General features: G+C 41.6%; 1 protein-coding gene across 3 annotated transcripts in view; it reads right to left on the reverse strand.

Moving 5' to 3' along the window:
- Positions 1–19,845, reverse strand: part of LOC143781839 (ATP-dependent translocase ABCB1-like) — a 576,903-nt gene that overhangs the window by 188,186 nt on the left and 368,872 nt on the right. For 2 of the 3 annotated variants that reach the window (XM_077268723.1, XM_077268725.1), the window contains 5 exons: positions 16,590–16,793; positions 13,915–14,085; positions 13,661–13,822; positions 10,181–10,432; positions 7,809–7,955 (listed from right to left, as the gene is read on the reverse strand). In XM_077268723.1, coding sequence (XP_077124838.1) covers positions 7,809–7,955; positions 10,181–10,432; positions 13,661–13,822; positions 13,915–14,085; positions 16,590–16,793 — 936 coding nt within the window. The remainder of the gene's footprint in view (positions 1–7,808; positions 7,956–10,180; positions 10,433–13,660; positions 13,823–13,914; positions 14,086–16,589; positions 16,794–19,845) is intronic. The other variant, XM_077268724.1, reaches the window with a different exon arrangement.

Raw genomic sequence — 19,845 nt, forward strand, 5'->3', positions numbered from 1 at the left:
GTGCCTAAACAGTGGAAACCCCTCAATTCTAACTCAAGCACTAACCCCAACACACCCCTAACCCTAATCCCAACCCTAACCACAACCCTAACCGCAACACACCCCTAACCCTAGTCTTAACCCTAATTCCAACCCTAACTCTAATTCCAACCCTAACCCTAAGGCTATGTGCCCACGTTGCGGATTTGTGTGCGGATTTTTCGGCACCTTTTTTGAAAAATCTGCAGGTAAAACGCACTGCGCTTTACCTACGGATTTACCGCGGATTTCCAGTGTTTTTTGTGTGGATTTCACCTGCGGATTCCTATTATGGAGCAGGTGTAAGATGCTGCGGAATCCGCACAAAGAATTGACATGCTGCGGAAAATACAACACAGCGTTTCCGCGCTGTATTTTCCGCACCATGGGCACAGCGGATTTGGTTTTCCATAGGTTTACGTGGTACTGTAAACATGATGGAAAACTGCTACGAATCCACAGTGACCAATCCACTGCGGATCCGCAGCCAAATCCGCACCGTGTGCACATAGCCTAATTCTAACCCTAATTCCAACCCTAGCCCTAATTCTAACCCTAATTCTAACCCTAATTCTAACCCTAGCCCTAAGTGCAACCCTAGCCCTAAGTGCAACCCTAAGTGCAACCCTAGCCCTAAGTGCAACCCTAGCCCTAAGTGCAACCCTAGCCCTAAGTGCAACCCTAAGTGCAACCCTAGCCCTAAGTGCAACCCTAAGTGCAACCCTATCCCTAAGTGCAACCCTAGCCCTAAGTGCAACCCTATCCCTAAGTGCAACCCTATCAAGTGCAACCGTAACCCTACCCCTAACCCTACCCCTAACCCTAACCCTAACCCTACCCCTAATGGAAAAACAAAAATAAATATATTTTCTGTATTTTATTATTGGCCCTACCTATGGGGGTGATAAAGGGGGGGGTTATTTACAATTTTTTTTATTTTGATCGCTGTGATAGAACTTATCACAGCGATCAAAATGTACAGGGAACGAATATGCTGGCCGGCAGATTTGGCGGGCGCACTGCGCATGCGCCCCCCATTTTCCATGATGGCGGCGCCCATGCGAGAAGATGGAGGACACCGGGAGGGACACCGGGACTAGGTAAGTATGGGGGGGTGCAATTGGACAGCGGGGGGGCGGAGGGGAGGACGGGGGAGGGGCGGAGGGGAGGACAGGGGAGGGGCGGAGGGGAGAGGAAGGCGGGGACGGAGGGGTATGGAACACTGACGGCGGCTGCAGATCGCCGCCGCCAGTCGGTAGGGGGGCCAGATCGGGGTCTCCAGCCATGGCCGATGCTATTGCAGTATCGGCCATGGCTGGATTGTAATATTTCACCAATTTTCATAGGTGAATTATTACAGATTGCTCTGATTGGCTGTTTCACTTTCAACAGCCAATCAGAGCGATCGTAGCCACGGGGGGGCGAAGCCACCCCCCTGGGCTGTAGCACCACTCCCCCTGTCCCTGCATGTCGGGTGAAATTGGAGTTAACCCTTTCACCCAGCCTGCAGGGACGCGATCCGGCCATGACGCATATGCTGCATCACAGGTCGGATTGGCACAGGTTTTCATGACGCATAAGCTGCGTCAAAGGTCGGGAAGGGGTTAAAGCGAGAAAGTTGCCATTTGGAATTACTTCAGTTTTGTGCCATGTCTGTGATCTGCTTTTTTTCAACAAAATTAAACAACTGAATAAACATCCTCCAAGGCTGGTGATTCCATAATTTTTGCCAGGGGTTGTATCTACAGCGGCACAGGTCCTGGGGGGAAGGTGGCTTGCGAGGGCCTGCTCGGAGCAGGCGCTGGCATGCCTCCTCCCTTGCTTGTCAGATCCTGATCTGACAGTCCGCTGTGCATGTGCATGTGATGTCGCATACTTGGACAATGTAAAAAAAAAAAATTACCAAGTGTAAAAATTTAAAAAAAAAATTACTTAATAAAGAATATTTGAATAAATAAAAGTATTTGGTATTGTCGCGTCCGAAACGACCCACTCTATAAAGCTGTCACACTGGTTAACCCCTTAAATGCACACCGTAAAAAAAAAGCAAGGCAAAAAACAATGGTTTATCATCATATTGCTGAACAAAAAGTGCAATAAAACGCTATCAAATGAAAATAAAACTGGTACTGCTGAAAACGTCATCTTGTCCCTCAAAAAACAAGCTGCCATACTGCTCCATCAGCAGAAAAATAAAAAAGTTATAGCTTTCAGAATAAAGCAATGCAAAAATAATTATTTTTTCTATAAAATAGTTTTTATTGTGTAAAAGCGCCAAATCATAATAAAAATATAAATGAGGTATCGCTGTAATTATACTGACCTGAAGAATAAAGCTGTCTTACCAATTTTACTACACGCGGAATGGTATAAAATAAAAAAAAGCAATTCCTGTATTGCTGGTTTTTGTTCATTCTGTCTCCCAAAAATCAGAATAGAAAGCGATAAAAAAATATGCGCCCGATAATGGTACCAATAAAAACGTCAGCTAGTCCCGCAAAAAACAAGCCCTCACTAGAGTCTGTCGGACAAAATATATAACTTCTGAAAAGGACATCGCTGAAAAGACGCCAGACGGAGTCCAGAGTTAATCTGCTGCTTCACTATAGTGAATGGATTCTTCAGGGGTTTCATCAATCACGTCACTCAGAAATTTAGATGGAAACCCATCTAAATAAGTAAGTGCCTAGCGTATAGCACCAGATAAATGTGATCCCAAACGTTATGTAAAATGTTCACAATAAAAGCTTCAACTCCATCCACAAAAAAAGCAAGTCCCCACTCAGGTCCATCATCTGTTAACGGAAATATAGGGACTTCCACGTTACTGGTTGCACAAAGGCTCTGGAAAAACAAAATGGCTCCTCCCTCCCCAAAAGAAATTCAGCAAATTCTGCTCTTCCAAATCCAAATGCCCCCCTCTCTTCTGAACCCCAGTGTGTCTAAACCACAGTTAGCGCACACATGTTTGGCCTTTCTGTAGTGATGAGAGCCTGCCTAATTTACAGGTGTGTGCTTCCAGAAGCATGAGCTGGGCATAATGTACTGGTCACTACGGCAGTTTACAATTTTCACTCAGCAACATCAACTGCTGCCTGTTTCTGGAAAACACCCATGTAGTCAAAATCATCACTACATCTGCAGAAAAATTCCCAAAGGGTTATAATTTTCAAAATGGAGTCACTTTCCACTGTTTAGGCACATCAAGGACTCTCCAAATACGACATGGCATCCACTAATTATTCCATCAAATTTTTCATTCAAAAAGGCACTACTTCTCTTCCAAGCTCCGCCATACGCTCAAACAGTAGTATTCTCCCACATGTGGGGTAACGGTGTACTGAGGAGAAATTGCACAACAAATTGTATGGAGCAATTTCATCTGTTACCCTTATGAAAATGCAAAATATAAAGCTAAAAAAGATTTATTTTGGAAAAATTAGATTTTTTTTATTTACACAGCTCTACGTTATAAACTTCTGTGAAGCACCTGTGGGTTTAAGTACTCTTCAAACGCGACATGGCAACCGCTAATTAATCCAGCATATTTTACATTCAAAAAGTCAAATGGTGTTTCTTTCCTTCCAAGCCCTGCCATGCAGCCAAACAGTTGTTTTCCTCCACATATTGGGCATCTGCGACCTCTGGAGAAATTACACAACAAACTGTATGGAGCAATTTCTCTTGTTACCCTTATGAAAATGCAAAATTTGGAGCTAAAAAAGATTTATCTGGGAGAAATGTGATATTTTTGTTTCATGGCTTAACAATATAAACTTCTGTGAAGCCTCTGGGGGTTCAAGGTGCTCAATACACATCTAGATAAGTTCCATAAAGGGTCTAATTTCCAAAATGGTGCCACTTGGGGGGGGGGTTTCCATATTTAGGCATATCAGGGGCTCTCCAATTGCGACATGGCGATCGCTAATTATTCCAGCAAATTTTACATTCAAAAAGTGAAATGACGCTCCTTCCATTCCAAGCCCTGCTGTGTGCCAAAATAGTAGTTGTCCCCCACATATGGGGTATCAGCATGCTCAGGAGAAATTGCTCAACAAAATGTATGGCCCATTTTCTCCTGTTACCCTTGCAAAAGTAAAAAAAAAATAGGTCTATTGGAAAATTTTTGTGAAAGAAAAGTAATTGTTTATTTTTTTCTTACACAATCCAAACATTTCTGTGAAGCACCTGAAGGGTTAATACACTTCTTGAATGTGGTTTTGAGTACCTTGAGGGGTGCAGTTTTTAGAATGGTGTCATGTATGGGTATTTTCTGTCATTAGGACCCTCAAAGTCACTTCAAATGTGAGTTGGTCCCTAAGAAAATAGGTTTTGCAAATTTTGTTGTAAAAATGAGAAATTGCTGGTCAAGTTTTAACCCTTATAACTTCCTAACAAAAAAAAATATATTTTTCCAAAATTGTGCTGATGTAAAGTCGACATGTGGGAAATGTTATTTATTAATTATTTTGTGTGATATGAATCTCTGATTTAAGGGCATAAAAATTAAAAGTTTGAAAATTGCAAGATTTTCTACATTTTAGCCAAATTCGTCAAGTTATATCAAAGAAATTTTACCACTATCATAAAGTACATTATGTCACGAGAAAACATTCTCAGAATCACTGGGATCCATTGAAGAGTTCCAGAGCTATGACCTCATAAAGTGACAGTGGTCAGAATTGTAAAAATTGGCCTGGTCAGGAAGGTGAAAACAAGCTTCGGGGTGAAGGGGTTAATGGCAAGCACAAAAAATTATCAACACATAATTATAAAAATGCAAATAGAAAAAGTGAATTTCTACAAGTTACTACCTTCTAAAGTCCCTGAATCCAAAGTCACTAAATCATACGTCACACACTTATAGGGGTTGTCTGGTCCAAAATGATGCCTGCAGTCACTCTGTGTGACTGCAGACTTATGAATCCCCCCAGTGCACGCACTGCGCGCTGTGTACATAAGCTGGTTTTTGAGCTGAGACTGGACGATACGTATGCATTATGCCTGAGACTTATCATTTCTGAAGACTTACTGTATCATTTTGGACAGGACAACACCTTTAAGCAAAATTGCACTTAGAAACAAATCACTCACAAGCTCTTTTACACTCGCTATATAAGATGATTTCAATGCAGTTACTTTTAGCTACAATACAATCTGTAATTCACCTCAGTGTCTCCCAAATGCAATAATGTCTTTGCTCACTAACATTAACAAGCTAAAACTCAATATTTGGTAACTGTATGACTGTACTTAGAAAATGATCTAATTGCCTTATTTTCTGCAAGATTTATATATTGTATCTGTATTTGTTTTTACCAGGGGTGGTGTGGGGGAACATATACGATATGTCTTTATAGGTTCTAGCAGCACTACTGGGGCCCATGCATTTGTAGGAATGGTGGAGATGATGTTCTACTCTCTGACACCCCAAGAGGCTAAATGTATTTTATAGTAATGTTTGCTAGCTGAAAGCAAAGCCCCTGGGGCTCCAGTATAGCCCAGATAGGGTTAACTGCAGCGGCCTGCCCTGATTAGTGAGGGGAACTGAGCATTAGTGTCAGAGTCAGGAAGTGCCAAATTTAGTTAGAGAAAGTATGGCGTAGTGATAGCAGTGGTCATAAGCAGTGGGCTGCTAGGGCCATCATGAGCCTGTTACTCCGGGCAGTGGATTATCATAGAACCCATCCGTGTGAATCCATTTGTTAGCCTGGGGACCTCAAGATGGGCCTGATGCCTTTGGGCGCACTAAGCCTGCAGAGTTACAAGGAAAGGTGTACTCAGACTCTCAGAGGCGGGAGGCAATGGAATCCATGTGCACTGATTGTGGTGGAAAAGAATTCCTAGTGCTAGAGGAGCTACAAAGAAGGAGGCTCTACCCATACCAAGAACTAGGGCCCACGTTTTGTCCAGTACCTGTGGGAAAGACTGTAACCTGTTGTGCCCCATATTATATGGTCCACTGTAATGATGACTGAAACTGTAACTGTTTGACTGTTTTAATGTATTCAGCGTTCTCTGGATTGTGTGCTGCAGAGGTTCTGGAAGACGAAAGTCTCGAGCCAGTGGAGGCCTATGGGCCACAGGTAAGTGTGATGTACCCCACACACAGCAGCACACCGGGACTGGGATACGATTTGCCTGTAGGCTGCCGGATCGTGCAGAAGCTTGCTCACGATTACCTCACTCAGGCACCTTACACATCAAAGCAACATGCTAGTGGGGATTGGGATGGGGCATGTCCAAATGTGAGCCTTGACACCTATAGGATTCAAGTTATACCACTGTATTTAGGGGCAATATCAGGTTAATCATGACTTGACCTAAAGCATGTGATCATGTGAAAAGCTTCTAGGTGGTTTGTAGACAATGTGCCTTGGTTCTTGTTACCAGTGGGCAATAACAAGTCACTTTGTCTTGGTCAGGGCATTTAGATACAGGGCTATTTATCCCATACCAAGAATCAACAGGCAATTCCTTGTTGATTTATTTATTCTCTGAAAATATGATCTGCAATACTGGATCTTTTTTGTAAAAACGTGTTGCAATCTGAATTTCCTGGTATAAAAAGCTCATTGCAGCAGATTGTTTCAGATATTAAAAAATTCTGTTGGAACTTAATATTCTTAAAGGGGTTTTCCAACTAACAAAGTTAATTTTAAATTTGATTTTTATGAATAGATCTTGGAATAATAATAATTTCCATAATTGGATCTGTTTACAAAAAATGTTCTTGTGCTGAGATAATCTTATAAATGTGCCCCTGCTGTGTACTGTGTAATGGCTGTATCTGACCATACAGGAATATGATCTGATCATACCACATCTCCTGGGCAGGGGAGGAAGCAAAAGAGTATATAGACATTACAGTTGCTCATGCTCAGCTCAGTGTCACGTGGCGAACTCCTTTCACCTCACTGACATCACCGCAATCGCAAGAAAGTTCTCATGCTCGTGATGCCATCAGATAGGTCCTGAGAGTTCACAACCAATGAACTCAGTTCAACTCACTTACGTCAGCACATGTGCTGTTAGAACTTTTCCCAATAAAAAAATACATGTGCATTAAGCTACACAAGCACTGTACTGATTATATATATATATATGTCACTGACATCTTTATTTCTGTCTATTCTATGTGTGTATATCTATTGTATCTATTCTATTCTGTCGGGTCAGATGAATTGCCGGCTTTTCAAAATACATCGGTGTGTAAAAATCGTGTGGCATTTGCATGGTTTGAGTGCGGAGCGATTTTTTTCATCACACCCAATGACTTGCATTGGCGAGTCTCGTCCAAAATAAGAGTACAACCGCAGCTTGCTTCGATTTTTTCTCATCCCAATCTGAGCTGAGAAGAAAATCGCAGATGAGCACGGACTCATAGATTAACCTTGATCAAAGTGCAATCCAATTTTTAATCAGACTGCGCGCGTCCATTTTCCTCGCAGATGAGTATGAGCCCATATAAGATTATCTCAGCAAAGGGACATTTTTTTTAAAATACATCCAGTTGTGGAAATTATTATTATTCCAAGATTTATTGATTAAAATTAACTTTGTTCGTGAGACAAGCCCTTTAATGTTCTCTGTATGTTATTGGAAAAACATGAAAAAATATTGGTCAAACTTATTTAAATACTGTTACCTATTATACATTACAAACGGCAAACAACACTCAATTTGCAACACATATTCAGTACATAAACTGTCACATAGATAACTATCATGCCAGAAAACCACAAAATAACTTTTATCAAATATATGTCACATGGAGCTTAGACACCTACCCCAACAGACTTTGACAATATAATTGCAAATGATGGAATTATAACCCCAGATATACCAGCAAATATCAGCCCAATCACAATGCATAGCCACTCTGGTTTGTTTAACTGTAAAATTCTTCTTAGAAGTGCCATGGATGCAATACACTCCTGCAAAGAATAAGCAGGAAACAATAGATCAAGACCACCATGAAAATAATATTACGCTATTATTACTACTAATATTATTATTGGTAAACTAATTATAATGACCAATGTTATTATTAGCAAGAAGACACTCATGCAATATGATCTGAGCTGTTACAATTGCAGCTGGTGTGCTATAACTGCTAGATCACAGCATTTACTATGTGGTTGTAGACAATAGAGAGGATTGTGTCAAATGAAATGCACTACAAAACGGTTATTATTTCAGCTAATTTTTTGAGGCAACATATCTACATTTTGTGCGTTCTGTCCAATATGTTATTTTGAAGGTATCATTTTATTAAATCCTCATTTTTATGTCAGTCATTTTTATCATATGCAAAAAAAAACTGTTTTTATCACTATTTTGGATCTGATCTCCATCAATTTAAAGCTTCTCCTTTCAAGCAACAATGATGAAAGGGCACAAAAAATACAAGAAGGGAGGCAGCTCACAGAACTGTAAGATACAAAAAACATTCTTTATTGACTCAAAATACAACAATAATAAAAACACATTAAAAAACACACAACGTAAGCCCAAATGCTAAGTGGCACCACAGCTGTACAAAGGGACCAATAGTAATATTGTAGCAGCACAGAGATGTTGTGCATAAATGTAATTACCAGAATACACCAAAAAATAATGACCAACAGTAGGCCTGTTTAAACCAAATTGTTTAGAAAGTGCATAGTGTATAAGGCTACTGCAGTCGACAAAAAACAAGGTATTAACTAGCATAGCATGTAGTGCTGCAAAATTATATATAATGATGGTTTACCTGTAAACACAAATGGTGCCACAACCCTTACGCGCGTTTTGGCAGCGTGCCTTTTTTGTCCACTGCATTAGCCTTATGCACTATGCACTTTCTAAGCAATTTGGTTTAAACAGGCCTACTGTTGGTCATTACTTTTTGGTGTATTTATGTAATTATATTTATGCACAACATCTCTCTGCTGCTATAGTACTATTGGGGCAGCACGATGGCTCAGTGATTAACACTGCAGCCTTGCAGCACTGGATCCCTGGGTTCAAATCCCACCAAGGACAATAGCTGAAAGGAGTTTGTATGTTCCCCCCGTGTTTGCGTGGGTTTCCTCTGGGTTCTCTGGTTTCCTCCCACACTCCAAAGACATACAGATAGGGAATTTAGATTTTATTTTGAGCCCCATCGGGGACAGCAATGATAATATGTGCAAAAAAAAAACTGTAAAGCACTGCGGAATATGTTGGCGCTATAAAAATAAAGAGATTATTATTATTGGTCCCTGTTCAGCTGTGGTGCCACAAACTTTTTGGTTCACCACTGAGCGTTTGGGCTTACTTTGTGTGCTTTTTAATGTGTTTTTATTATTGTTGTGTTTTGATCCAATAAAGAATCTTTTTTGTATCTTTATAGTTCTGTGTGCGCCCTCCCTTCTTAAATGTTCTGATCCTTTAGGTGCTGAACTCCACTATTTAGCGGTCCTATATCTCAATGCCCATAAGATACCTAATTTATGATTTATATGATTTAGTTTAGGTGGCATTGTTTGTCTGGGGATTTACTTTTGTTCCATGATAAAAGTGCAGCACAAGGTTGCACTTTGCATGCCACCAGTGCGCAGTATGAATTTATCATGGACACATAGAGCTATTTGGATGAGTTTGATCCAGATCAAAATTAGGCTTTTTTTTGGGGGGGAGGGGGTTCTTGCAGGTCCTCCGGCTTTCATAATGACATGGACACATGAACAATTCCATATACTATAATTTGTACTTGTTCTATCTGTGAAAAAGACAGACATATCTTGTACTTCAAAAATGGACATCTGAATGAAGCGTAAATATTATTTTACATAAATAATTAAAAAAAACAACCTCTTTTCCATTGTGAAGTGACATGTCTGTCTCATGTTATGATCACTTGGGTTCAATTTTCCAAAATCCATTGTCTATTATCGTACCAGCACTGAAAATGAAGTTTTTCAAAATCTCATCCACACATACTGTGGAGAAATTCTGCATTATAAATTGACTCATATTGTAGATTTGTAATCCATGACTTTGCAATGCAAAAGGTGAAATGTGAAATAAATGTGTGAAATCTGCACAATGTGTTGCTTATTTTGCCCTTATGGCAACAGGTATATCCGTGTACATGCACCCTTCATGCGTTTAATTTTGTACCCTCGTCACATCCTACCTCATCTGCAACTCCATATTTTTTCTTACTGGTTTTTTCTTCTGAAGGATCCTCTTTACTTTTTCTTCTAATGGAACCATTTTTGAGGTTTCCACTTTTTATAGGTGACAGCATGTATTCAACATCTTTTAAAGACGGCTGGAAGTTTTCTTCATCTTCGATCTTACTAATGTCAAATTCTGCTCCAGAACTTTCAATATCAAAAGAACTCTCCAAGCTAGTATTTTCTGCATGGTTGCCTTTGCCGTCGTTCTAAAAAATGTGCCAATACAACTATTATCTGTTACAGGGTAAAGGTTCTAGTAACAATTTTTCATACAAAAAAAATCATAAAAAAACTAATTCTGCTACACAATTTTATCAGCATTGACGACAATTAATCTGAAAGGGAACCTGTCACCCCCAAAATCGAAGATGAGCTAAGCCCACCAGCATCAGAGGCTTATCTACAGCATTCTGGAATGCTGTAGATAAGCCCCCAATGTATCCTGAATGATGAGAAAAACAGGTTAGATTATACTCACCCAGGGGCGGTCCCAGTCCGGTTCTGGTCCGATGGTAAGGTCCCGGCGCTTGCGCACTGCAGTACTTTGCTCTGCCCTCAACAGGGCAGACAAAGTATGCCTGCGCCGGAGCCGCAGCGTGAAGACAAGAAGAGGACATAATCGTAAGAAGATGGGAGGCCCCGGACTGGACCACGCTGCCCATCGGACCAGAACCGGACAGGGACTGCCCCTGGGAGAGTACAATCTAACCTGTTTTTCTCATCATTCAGGATACATCGGGGGCTTATCTACAGCATTACAGAATGCTGTAGATAAGCCCCTGATGCTGGTGGACTTAGCTCATCTTCGATTTTGGGGGTGACAGGTTCCCTTTAAAGAAAGTTGCACCCACATTCAGCCACTAAGCTTTGCAAACAATGGAGGCAACATAACAATGTACAATAATCAATAAATATCGTATTTTGCTTTCACAGTAGTCCATATTTGTGTTACAGATTGCCTTTGTTTTTTTTCATGGGTGTTTGTCAGTGTTCACCTGACAGACCCGCTTTGTGCTGGCTATCAGGTCCCAGGGGAGCCCTAGCCTTCACCCTTTAATCCCTGCACAGGGATGTGGACTTACATAGGGGTCAGTTGTGGAGCTGGCAGGAATGGTGCGGTTACTGAGTCAGAACCAGGAGGGCATACAAGATACAAAATCAAATGGCAGAGGAATAGTCAGGAAATGGGCAGACATTAGAACAGGGATAACACAGGTTGATCAAGGGCAAAACAAGCTGCAGATAAACAGTTATAGTGTTCACTATAAGGTCACGTTCACACGTTCAGTATTTGGTCAGTATTTGTAAGCCAAAACCAGGAGTGGGCGAAAAATATAGAAGTGGCGCACTTGTTTCTGAGGCCTATTTCACACGGCCTGATATTTCTGGTACCGGAGATGTTAGTGTCCATGTGTGTAACACGTTTGGCCCACGTGTGGCAACCCTGTGAGACCCATGTGCTGCATCAGTACCACACACACCGGTGCCTGAGAAGCAGAGGACAGTTAGCGTTGTTCCCGGCGCCGGGTGCTGAAAACGTTTCTCATAATTCTCCCCTGCTCTGCCAGTGATCAACGCGAGCAGGGGAGAATGATGAGAGTTATATTGAACTGATAACAGAGACAGCAGACTATAACTCCCATCAGCCTACACCTGCTGTCACTAATAACAGTGAGTGCAGGAGGGTCTGATGGAAGTATTCATCACCTGCTGCCTGCGCTATGGATAAACAAAATAAAAAATTCAGCTTGTTTTTCCCTGTATTTTCTATAGCCAGCCAGGCAAAACTCACAGCTGGGGGCTGCAAGCCTCAGCTGTCAGCTTCAGCAAGGCTGGTTATCAAGAAGAAAGGGGTCTCAATGCTGTTTTTTAAAATTATTTAAACAAATCATTAAAGAAAATGGAGTGGGTCTCCCCCATTTGTGACAATCAGCCTTGCTAAAGTTGACAGCTTTAGGCTGTTATTCTAAGGCTAGTAGGGGGCCATGGATATTGACCCCCCAACCTAAAAATAGCAGCCCAGAGCCACTCAGAAAAGACACATCTATTAGAGGTCTCCGCAGTTCAGACTGGCTGGGAACACAACCTCACTGACCGGCGGTAACATTGATGACGTCACCACTGGTCAATTATGCTGTGCTCACAGCTGCTCATTCACCAGTGGTTCTCAGCCTCGACAGTCACATCTTGGCACCTTCCAGGTTGAAAACTATTTATCCCCAGACATGGATTACAACGTGGGACAGAACAATGGACAGGTGAGGGATATTGTTTTTTTTTATTTTTGCTTTATTACAGGACACAAGGGATCCAGTGGAATTAGGCGTTAAATGAGGGTAATGATGTTATTTTTAAATAAAAATTGAAAAGTATGTTTCGTTTTATTGCAAATAAAGGACTTTATACTTGCTATGTCTTTATTTACTATATAACTAAAGGATTAGTAATGGATAGGTGTCTTATAGATGCCTCTCCATTACTGACCCATGGGCTTGATGTCACTAGACAATACAAAGGTGACATCAACCCCACAAATTTTACCTCACAGGCCACCGCTACAGGGCAAGTGGACAGAGCCAGGCAAAGCTCTAGAATTGGTGCACCTAATAGATGTGCCTTTTCTGGGCAGTTGCAGGCTGCTAGTTTTAGTCAATATCCATGGCCCCTTACCAGCCTGAGAATACAAGCCCCCAGCTGTGAGCTTTAATAATAATAATAATAATAATAATAATAATAATAATAAATTTAAAAAAACAGCATGGGGACCCCTCTATTCTTGATAACCAACCTTGCTGAGGCTGAAAGCTGAGGGTTGCTGTTTTGCCTGGCTCGTTATAGAAAATACAGGGGAACCCATGCTGTTTTTTAGTTAAATTATTTATTTATAGTGCAGGCGCCGGCTGAGGAATACTCCCATCAGCCGCTCCTGTTCTCACTATTATTATGATGCAACTCCTTTCCTCCCCCTGCCTATACTTGTAAATATTTAAAAATGAAAAAAAAATTCTTGAAACACAAATACTGACCAAATACTCACGTGTGAATGTGGCCTATTTTGCACAGGAAACTGACTCTCATGAGTTTTTCATTAGGGAGTAATTGCACCCAACAATATTAACTAGCCAGGAAATAATTCCCAAGCTTCAAGACTGGGCAGAACCACAAGTCCAAGAAGTAAAGTACCGCCGTCGTATAGTCACTCTGCCATGCCCAATGACTGAAGCGGAAATAGAGAAGTTAGACGCTGACACAGTCTAGTTACAAAATTACAGCATCAACTTCTATAATTCAATATACAAATGTTTCCATAATGTCCTTAACAATTCATAGTCTGTAAGGATTGTTGCATGGCAATAAAATTAGATATGTTTTTTTTTATTTTGGTCCATTTGAATTAAGTTGTTTTCTATACATTTTTTTTGTAGATTCATTACCTGAAGCATCACAAGAGAATGGTAGATACCGTTTTTTTTCATGAGCTCCCTGTGTGTTCCTTGCTCCACCACTCTCCCAACATGAATGCCGGCAATGATATCAGCTGTTTTGATAGTAGACAATCGATGTGCTATCATAATGATGGTCCGACCAGCTCTAGCCTCAAAGCATCAACATAAATAAAAGATCAAAGTAAAAATAATACTACATAATGTCCAATATTACTCATTACAAGGTGTTTAAAATATGTCACCTTATCCAAGGCAGCTTGTACTAAAGCTTCACTCTGTGAGTCCAGTGCTGATGTTGCTTCATCTAGGAGAAGTATTTTTGGGTTTTGTACTAGAGCACGAGCTATTGCTATTCTCTGTTTCTGACCACCACTTAGTTGGGCTCCCCTCTCACCCACCAATGTGTTAAATTTCTGAGCAAAAAAAAAAGAATACAGTAAAAACTATATATTATCTCTAGACATTTTGCCATTTTGTTAACATTTTTAAAAGACAGAGATGGTGCTACAGATGCAGGTGGGATTAAAGTAGTACTGCACATGCATGAGTCACCATCATGCATTAGTTGGAGCACTTTTGATAAGGGGTTAACTTGTTTAAAAAGTCCATTTTAAAATTTTTGAGAATTCTGAGTTACTCTATTAAGAGACCACATTTGTGAACCTAAGTGAGGAGCAGCTACCCCCAATTAAAACTGATTAATAACAGGAAACACAAGAACATGGATAAAGCCACATGGTGTTATTGAGTGGCAAGCTGCTACTATGCAGTATGTGTTGTGATGCTAGAACACTGGGCCACGATGCAAATGAGCAGAGTCCTCTGAATACATGTTTGTTAATGCTGAAATTAATGGTAATTAGTAATAAAGGAGAGAGGAAGAAGAGTCAGGTTGCAAATAAAAAAAGCTGCAGGTCCTTGATAGAGATGGGCAAACCCAAACAGTTAATTTTTGGGTCCATACGGAACACCTACTGTCCGGGCACAGACCCTGAACACGGACTTCTCCAGGAAGTCAGTGTTACTGTTCAGATTTGGGGAACTGTGGTGAGCTCACTGAACTCAGCGCTGCACCGTGAGACTTTTTCTCAATTTGCTGGTGATCTCACTGAATTCACTGCAGATTATTGGCCTAGCTGGGAACACAGTCTCAGTGACCTGTGGTAACCTTAATGACATCACCGCTAGTCACTGAGGCTGCGCTCTCAGCAGCTCATTCTCCCGTGGCTTTCAGCCTTGACAGTCGCATCTTGGCGCCATCCAGGTTGAAAACCATTTATTGCAGACATGGATTACATTGTAGGACAGTACGTGGACAGGTAAGAGATATGGTTGTTTTTTATCTTTGCTTTTTTACAGTAGACAAAGGCTTTAATGGAATGGGCGTAAGGTGAGTATAATTGTTTGTTATTTTTAAATAAAAACGTAAAACTGTGTGCATTTTTATTTCAAATGAAGGACTTTATTCTGGCTGTGTGTTTATTTACAGTATTACTATAGGATTAGTAATGGAAAGGTGTCTTATAGATAAAGGTGACATCAACCACAAAAATATTACCCCACTTGCCACTGCCACAGGGCAAGTGGAAAGAGTTGGGCAAAGGACCAGAACTGTTGCATCTAATAGATGCACCTTTTCTGGGGCAGTTGTGAGCAGCTTTTTTTAGGTTGGGGGGCCAATATCAAGGGCCTGTTACCAGCCCGAGAACAACAGCCCACAGCTGTCTGGTTTAGCTTGGCTGGTTGTCAAAAATGGGGGGGACCCACACAGTTTTTTTTTTTTTTTAATTAATAAAAAAAAATGGCATGGGGACCCCTCTTTTCTTGATAAACAGCTACAAGAAAGCTGACAGTTGAGGTTTACACCCTGAATTTTGTAAAAAAAAATATATTTATAGCGCAGGCGCCAGCTGATGAATACTTCCATCAGCTGGTGCCTGCTCTCACTGTTATCAGTGACAGCAGGCGTAGGCTGATGTGAGTAGTAGTCCCATCAGCCAACGCTTGTGACCAGAGGGAACCACAGATCTCTGACCGGCGGTAATTATCTTACAGCCGATAAGAGGCAGTGTTTGCCGAGCTGTCGTGGAGATGACAGCATGGCAAACAATGGATGTTCGTGCCTCCATGTGGATGGAGTCTGGGTTTGAGTTCGGGTTCGGCTACCATTCTGGTACCCAAACTGAATCTTTTTAACCCGCCCGACCCGAGTATTCAGGGGTCAGCCCATCACTATTAGGCAAGTCATAAACATATAATAAAAGCACCTTATTAACAGGTGGAGATATACAGCAGCCTATGCACTATAAATCTATATCTATAGGAGGACTGAGGAGCTCTTATGTGGTTAGGGTGTATCTATAGGAGTTTACTTGATAGTATTCCTTTAAAGGCTCTATGTGTTAATTGTTTTCCCTAATTTGCTCACTTGTACTGATACCAACAAAAATTATAATTAGCACATACTGCACTTTGAGTACATAGGATGTAACTCACTTACATATAGAGCCTTATAAGCACTAACTGTACCCTCACCAAGGTCTATTTAATAGAAATATTGTTGAAGGATATATGTTCTGTTATTGATTTCAGTCCTAACCAAATATATGGAGTAATCATACCTGTGTTGTCAGGTTCATTTATGTGTATCACCAACTGAATGCAATTTATGCTTTTTAAAATTGTTTAATAAAAACTGTTATTTTTTTAAACTATTTGGCAGATGCTTCCATCTGTTTATAGGTATATAACAATATGATGCCTACTAATTCTGCTATATGCCACCATTCAGTTCTAGAGAGATGGATGATTGTATGCAGTATGACTGTGCACAAAGTAAAGGAATAACTTAAATTAAACATAAAAACCTGTAACAAACATATTAAACAAACAAGGTGTTAATATAAAACAAAATTACATCTGGAAGTCTAGATATGAAGTCGTAGGCATTTGCTTTTCTGGCTGCTTGCTCGATTTCTTCATCAGTTACTCCATCTCTACCATAGCGAATATTTTCTCTAATGGTTGTCCCAAACAAGACAGGTTCCTGTCCTACTACACCAATATTCTCTCTTAGCCATTTGACATTGAGGGAACGTGTATCATGTCCATCCAATGTAACCTAACAATTAAGAGTAATATGAAATTATTAACATTTATTCTCTAATACCATGGGACTATTTAAATTAAACAATTATATATTCTTTATTCAATCAAGCAAATAGCCTCTGCAGAGAGGAATGGGGCCTGGCCTCTATCTCCACCTATTGAATATCCTAAAAGTCAATGTCGACCCTTTAATAAGCCTTGCCACATGACTTAGAATTTGAAGCCAAACCAGACATTTCATTTGTAAACATCTGTTTCTGGGTGTTTTTTGTTTGGTAAGAGGCCACTGACAACAAAACTAACGAGAATTTTTTTAATCTGTGGAGAGTCCCAAGCCAACATCAGGAGATTAATAAGCCATGCAATACTTCTATGGAAAATTAAATATGAAACACAATCTCTGACCAGAGGAAGTGAGTGAGGGAGCGATGTGGTAGCAGGACAGGTGAGGGGTGAGCCTTGTAAAGGTGAGTGCAAGCTTTTATTTATTCATTTTTTAATATGTTTTGATCTCTATATTAAAGAAGTTGTCCAGTACTATAACTTCTTTTTTTTCATAAATCTTGCTATTATGTGCCACTGAAAACATCCACTGTGTTTATTTTAGCAATATTACCTTTTATCATGCTGTAGCAGCACATCTTCAGTGCTGGATCCAGCTCTCATGGGGTTAATCGACAACTTCCTTTCTCCTGACTTATTGTGCTCTAATACTACAAGTTCCATGATGCTTTGCACAGGCCTCTAAGCCTAGCATACCCACTCCAAAACACACCCAAACCCTGCCCTCCTCTCCCCCCTCTATCTTCAAAAAGATTTGTGATGTCATTTCTGTCCAACCTCCTCTTTTACATTTGTCCGACCCACACTCCATTACACACAGATAGATAGGTAGATAGATAGATAGATATGGGATAGATAGATAGATAGATAGATAGATAGATAGATAGAAATGGGATAGATAGATAGATAGATAGATAGATAGATAGATAGATAGATAGATAGATAGATATGGGATAGATAGATATATATGGGATGGATACAGACAGTGGCGGATTATAATGAAGTCAACCTGGGCGGTAGCCCAGGGCCCAGTGGTGTGGGGGGGCCCTGGGCAACCGCTCAGATTGACCGTCGCCATCAGGGCATTACTGCCCTAACTGGCGTATGGGCCCAGTGGGCAGAGGGGGCCCGCATCGGGCCCCATCTGATCTGCTCACCGGGCCCCTACCGGCGCTGCGGCAGTTTAACGCTATTGACGTGCAGATGCGCGCCCGCACGTCAATAGTTAACAGCCACCAGCCAATCCGAGGCTGGCAGCTGACATCAGCCGCAGCATGCACATTGCCGACGTCTGATGTCACTGTCAGTCGCCGGTGAGTGCGTGCTTCAGCTGCGAGGAGGAAGCTTCGACGAAGGAGCGCGGACAGGTGAGGAGAACCCTTTTTTATTGCGAACGGCAATCTGGGGGGCCTGGGCCAGAATGCTGGACACTGGGGGGGCAGAGATGCTGGACGCACTGGGGGAAGAGATTCTGGTTACACTGGGGGCAATATGCTGGACACACTGGGGGCAATATGCTGGACACACTGGGGGCAGGATGCTGGACACACTGGGGGCAATATGCTGGACACACTGGGGGCAATATGCTGGACACACTGGGGGCAGGATGCTGGACACACTAGGGCAATATGCTGGACACATTGGGGGCAATATGCTGGACACACTGGGGGCAATATGCTGGACACACTGGGGGCAATATGCTGGACATACTGGGGGCAGGATGCTGGACACACTGGGGGGCAATATGCTTGACACACTGGGGGCAATATGCTGGACACACTGGGGGCAATATGCTGGACATACTGGGGGCAGGATGCTGGACACACTGGGGGCAATATGCTGGACACACTGGGGGCAATATGCTGGACACACTGGGGCAGATTGCTGGACACACTGGGGGCAATATGCTGGACACACTGGGGGCAATATGCTGGACACTGGGGGCAGAGATGCTGGACACACTGGGGGCAGGACTGGAGACATGGGCAGAATGTAGATACCAGGCAAGATTGGAGACACGGGGCAGAATGAAAGACATGGGGCAGGATTGGAGACAGATTGTGCAGGATCATGGGGCAGGAAGGATACGATGGAGACTGATGGGGCAGGATGGGGAGATCATATGGGGCAGGTGGATACTCATGAGGGCAGGATGGGAGAACATATGGCTGGAGCCAGGAATGAGATACACTGAGCCAGGATGGGGGATATTATTATTACCATAGGGGCTAATTAAGGGATATTATTACTGCAGTGATGTATTTATTTGATTTTTTGAGGACACTGTTTTAAATGTTGGGGCGGTCCTGTTACTGTGCAGAGTGACACTACAGTATGTCGCCTCTTTTTCTTCATGTGGTGTAATGTAGAAGTTGCGAAAAATTAAGTAATGTGTTCTACAAGCGGAGCTCGAGACAACTGTGTTATTTCCTGCAGACACTGTATACTATATACTGAACTGAAGGGTAAATTGACTAGATCAATGGATGTTTGACAGGTTATAGTTTCACACAGCAACTATTTTTCTGGAATAATCTGGTTCAGGTATATGATGACCTCATCGCATGACCCCGTTGCATGACCCTGTCACATGACCGGGGGGCCCACAGTGTCTGAACAGCCCTGGCTACCCTTAATCCACCCCTGGATGGATAGATAGATACAGATATATCTATATATCTATGTCTATTTCCATAGATATGTCCATATCCATGTTTCTAAACCCCTTCACCCCTGGAGCTTTTTCCGTTTTTTTCGTTTATCGCTCCCCTTCTTTCCAGATCCATAATTTTTCTGTCAATATGGCCATGTGAGGGCTTGTCTTTTGCAGGACAAGTTCTACTTTTGAACTACATCATTGGTTTTACCATGTCGTGTAACAGAAAATGTGAAAAAAATTCAAAGTGCGATGAAATTGTAAAAAAAGTGCAATCCCACACTTGTTTTTTGCTTGGCTTTTTTGCTAGGTTCACTAAATGCTAAGGCTGTGTGCACACGTTGCG

This window comes from Ranitomeya variabilis, chromosome 6 (genome assembly GCF_051348905.1).
Source record: "Ranitomeya variabilis isolate aRanVar5 chromosome 6, aRanVar5.hap1, whole genome shotgun sequence".
NCBI lineage: Eukaryota > Metazoa > Chordata > Amphibia > Anura > Dendrobatidae > Ranitomeya > Ranitomeya variabilis.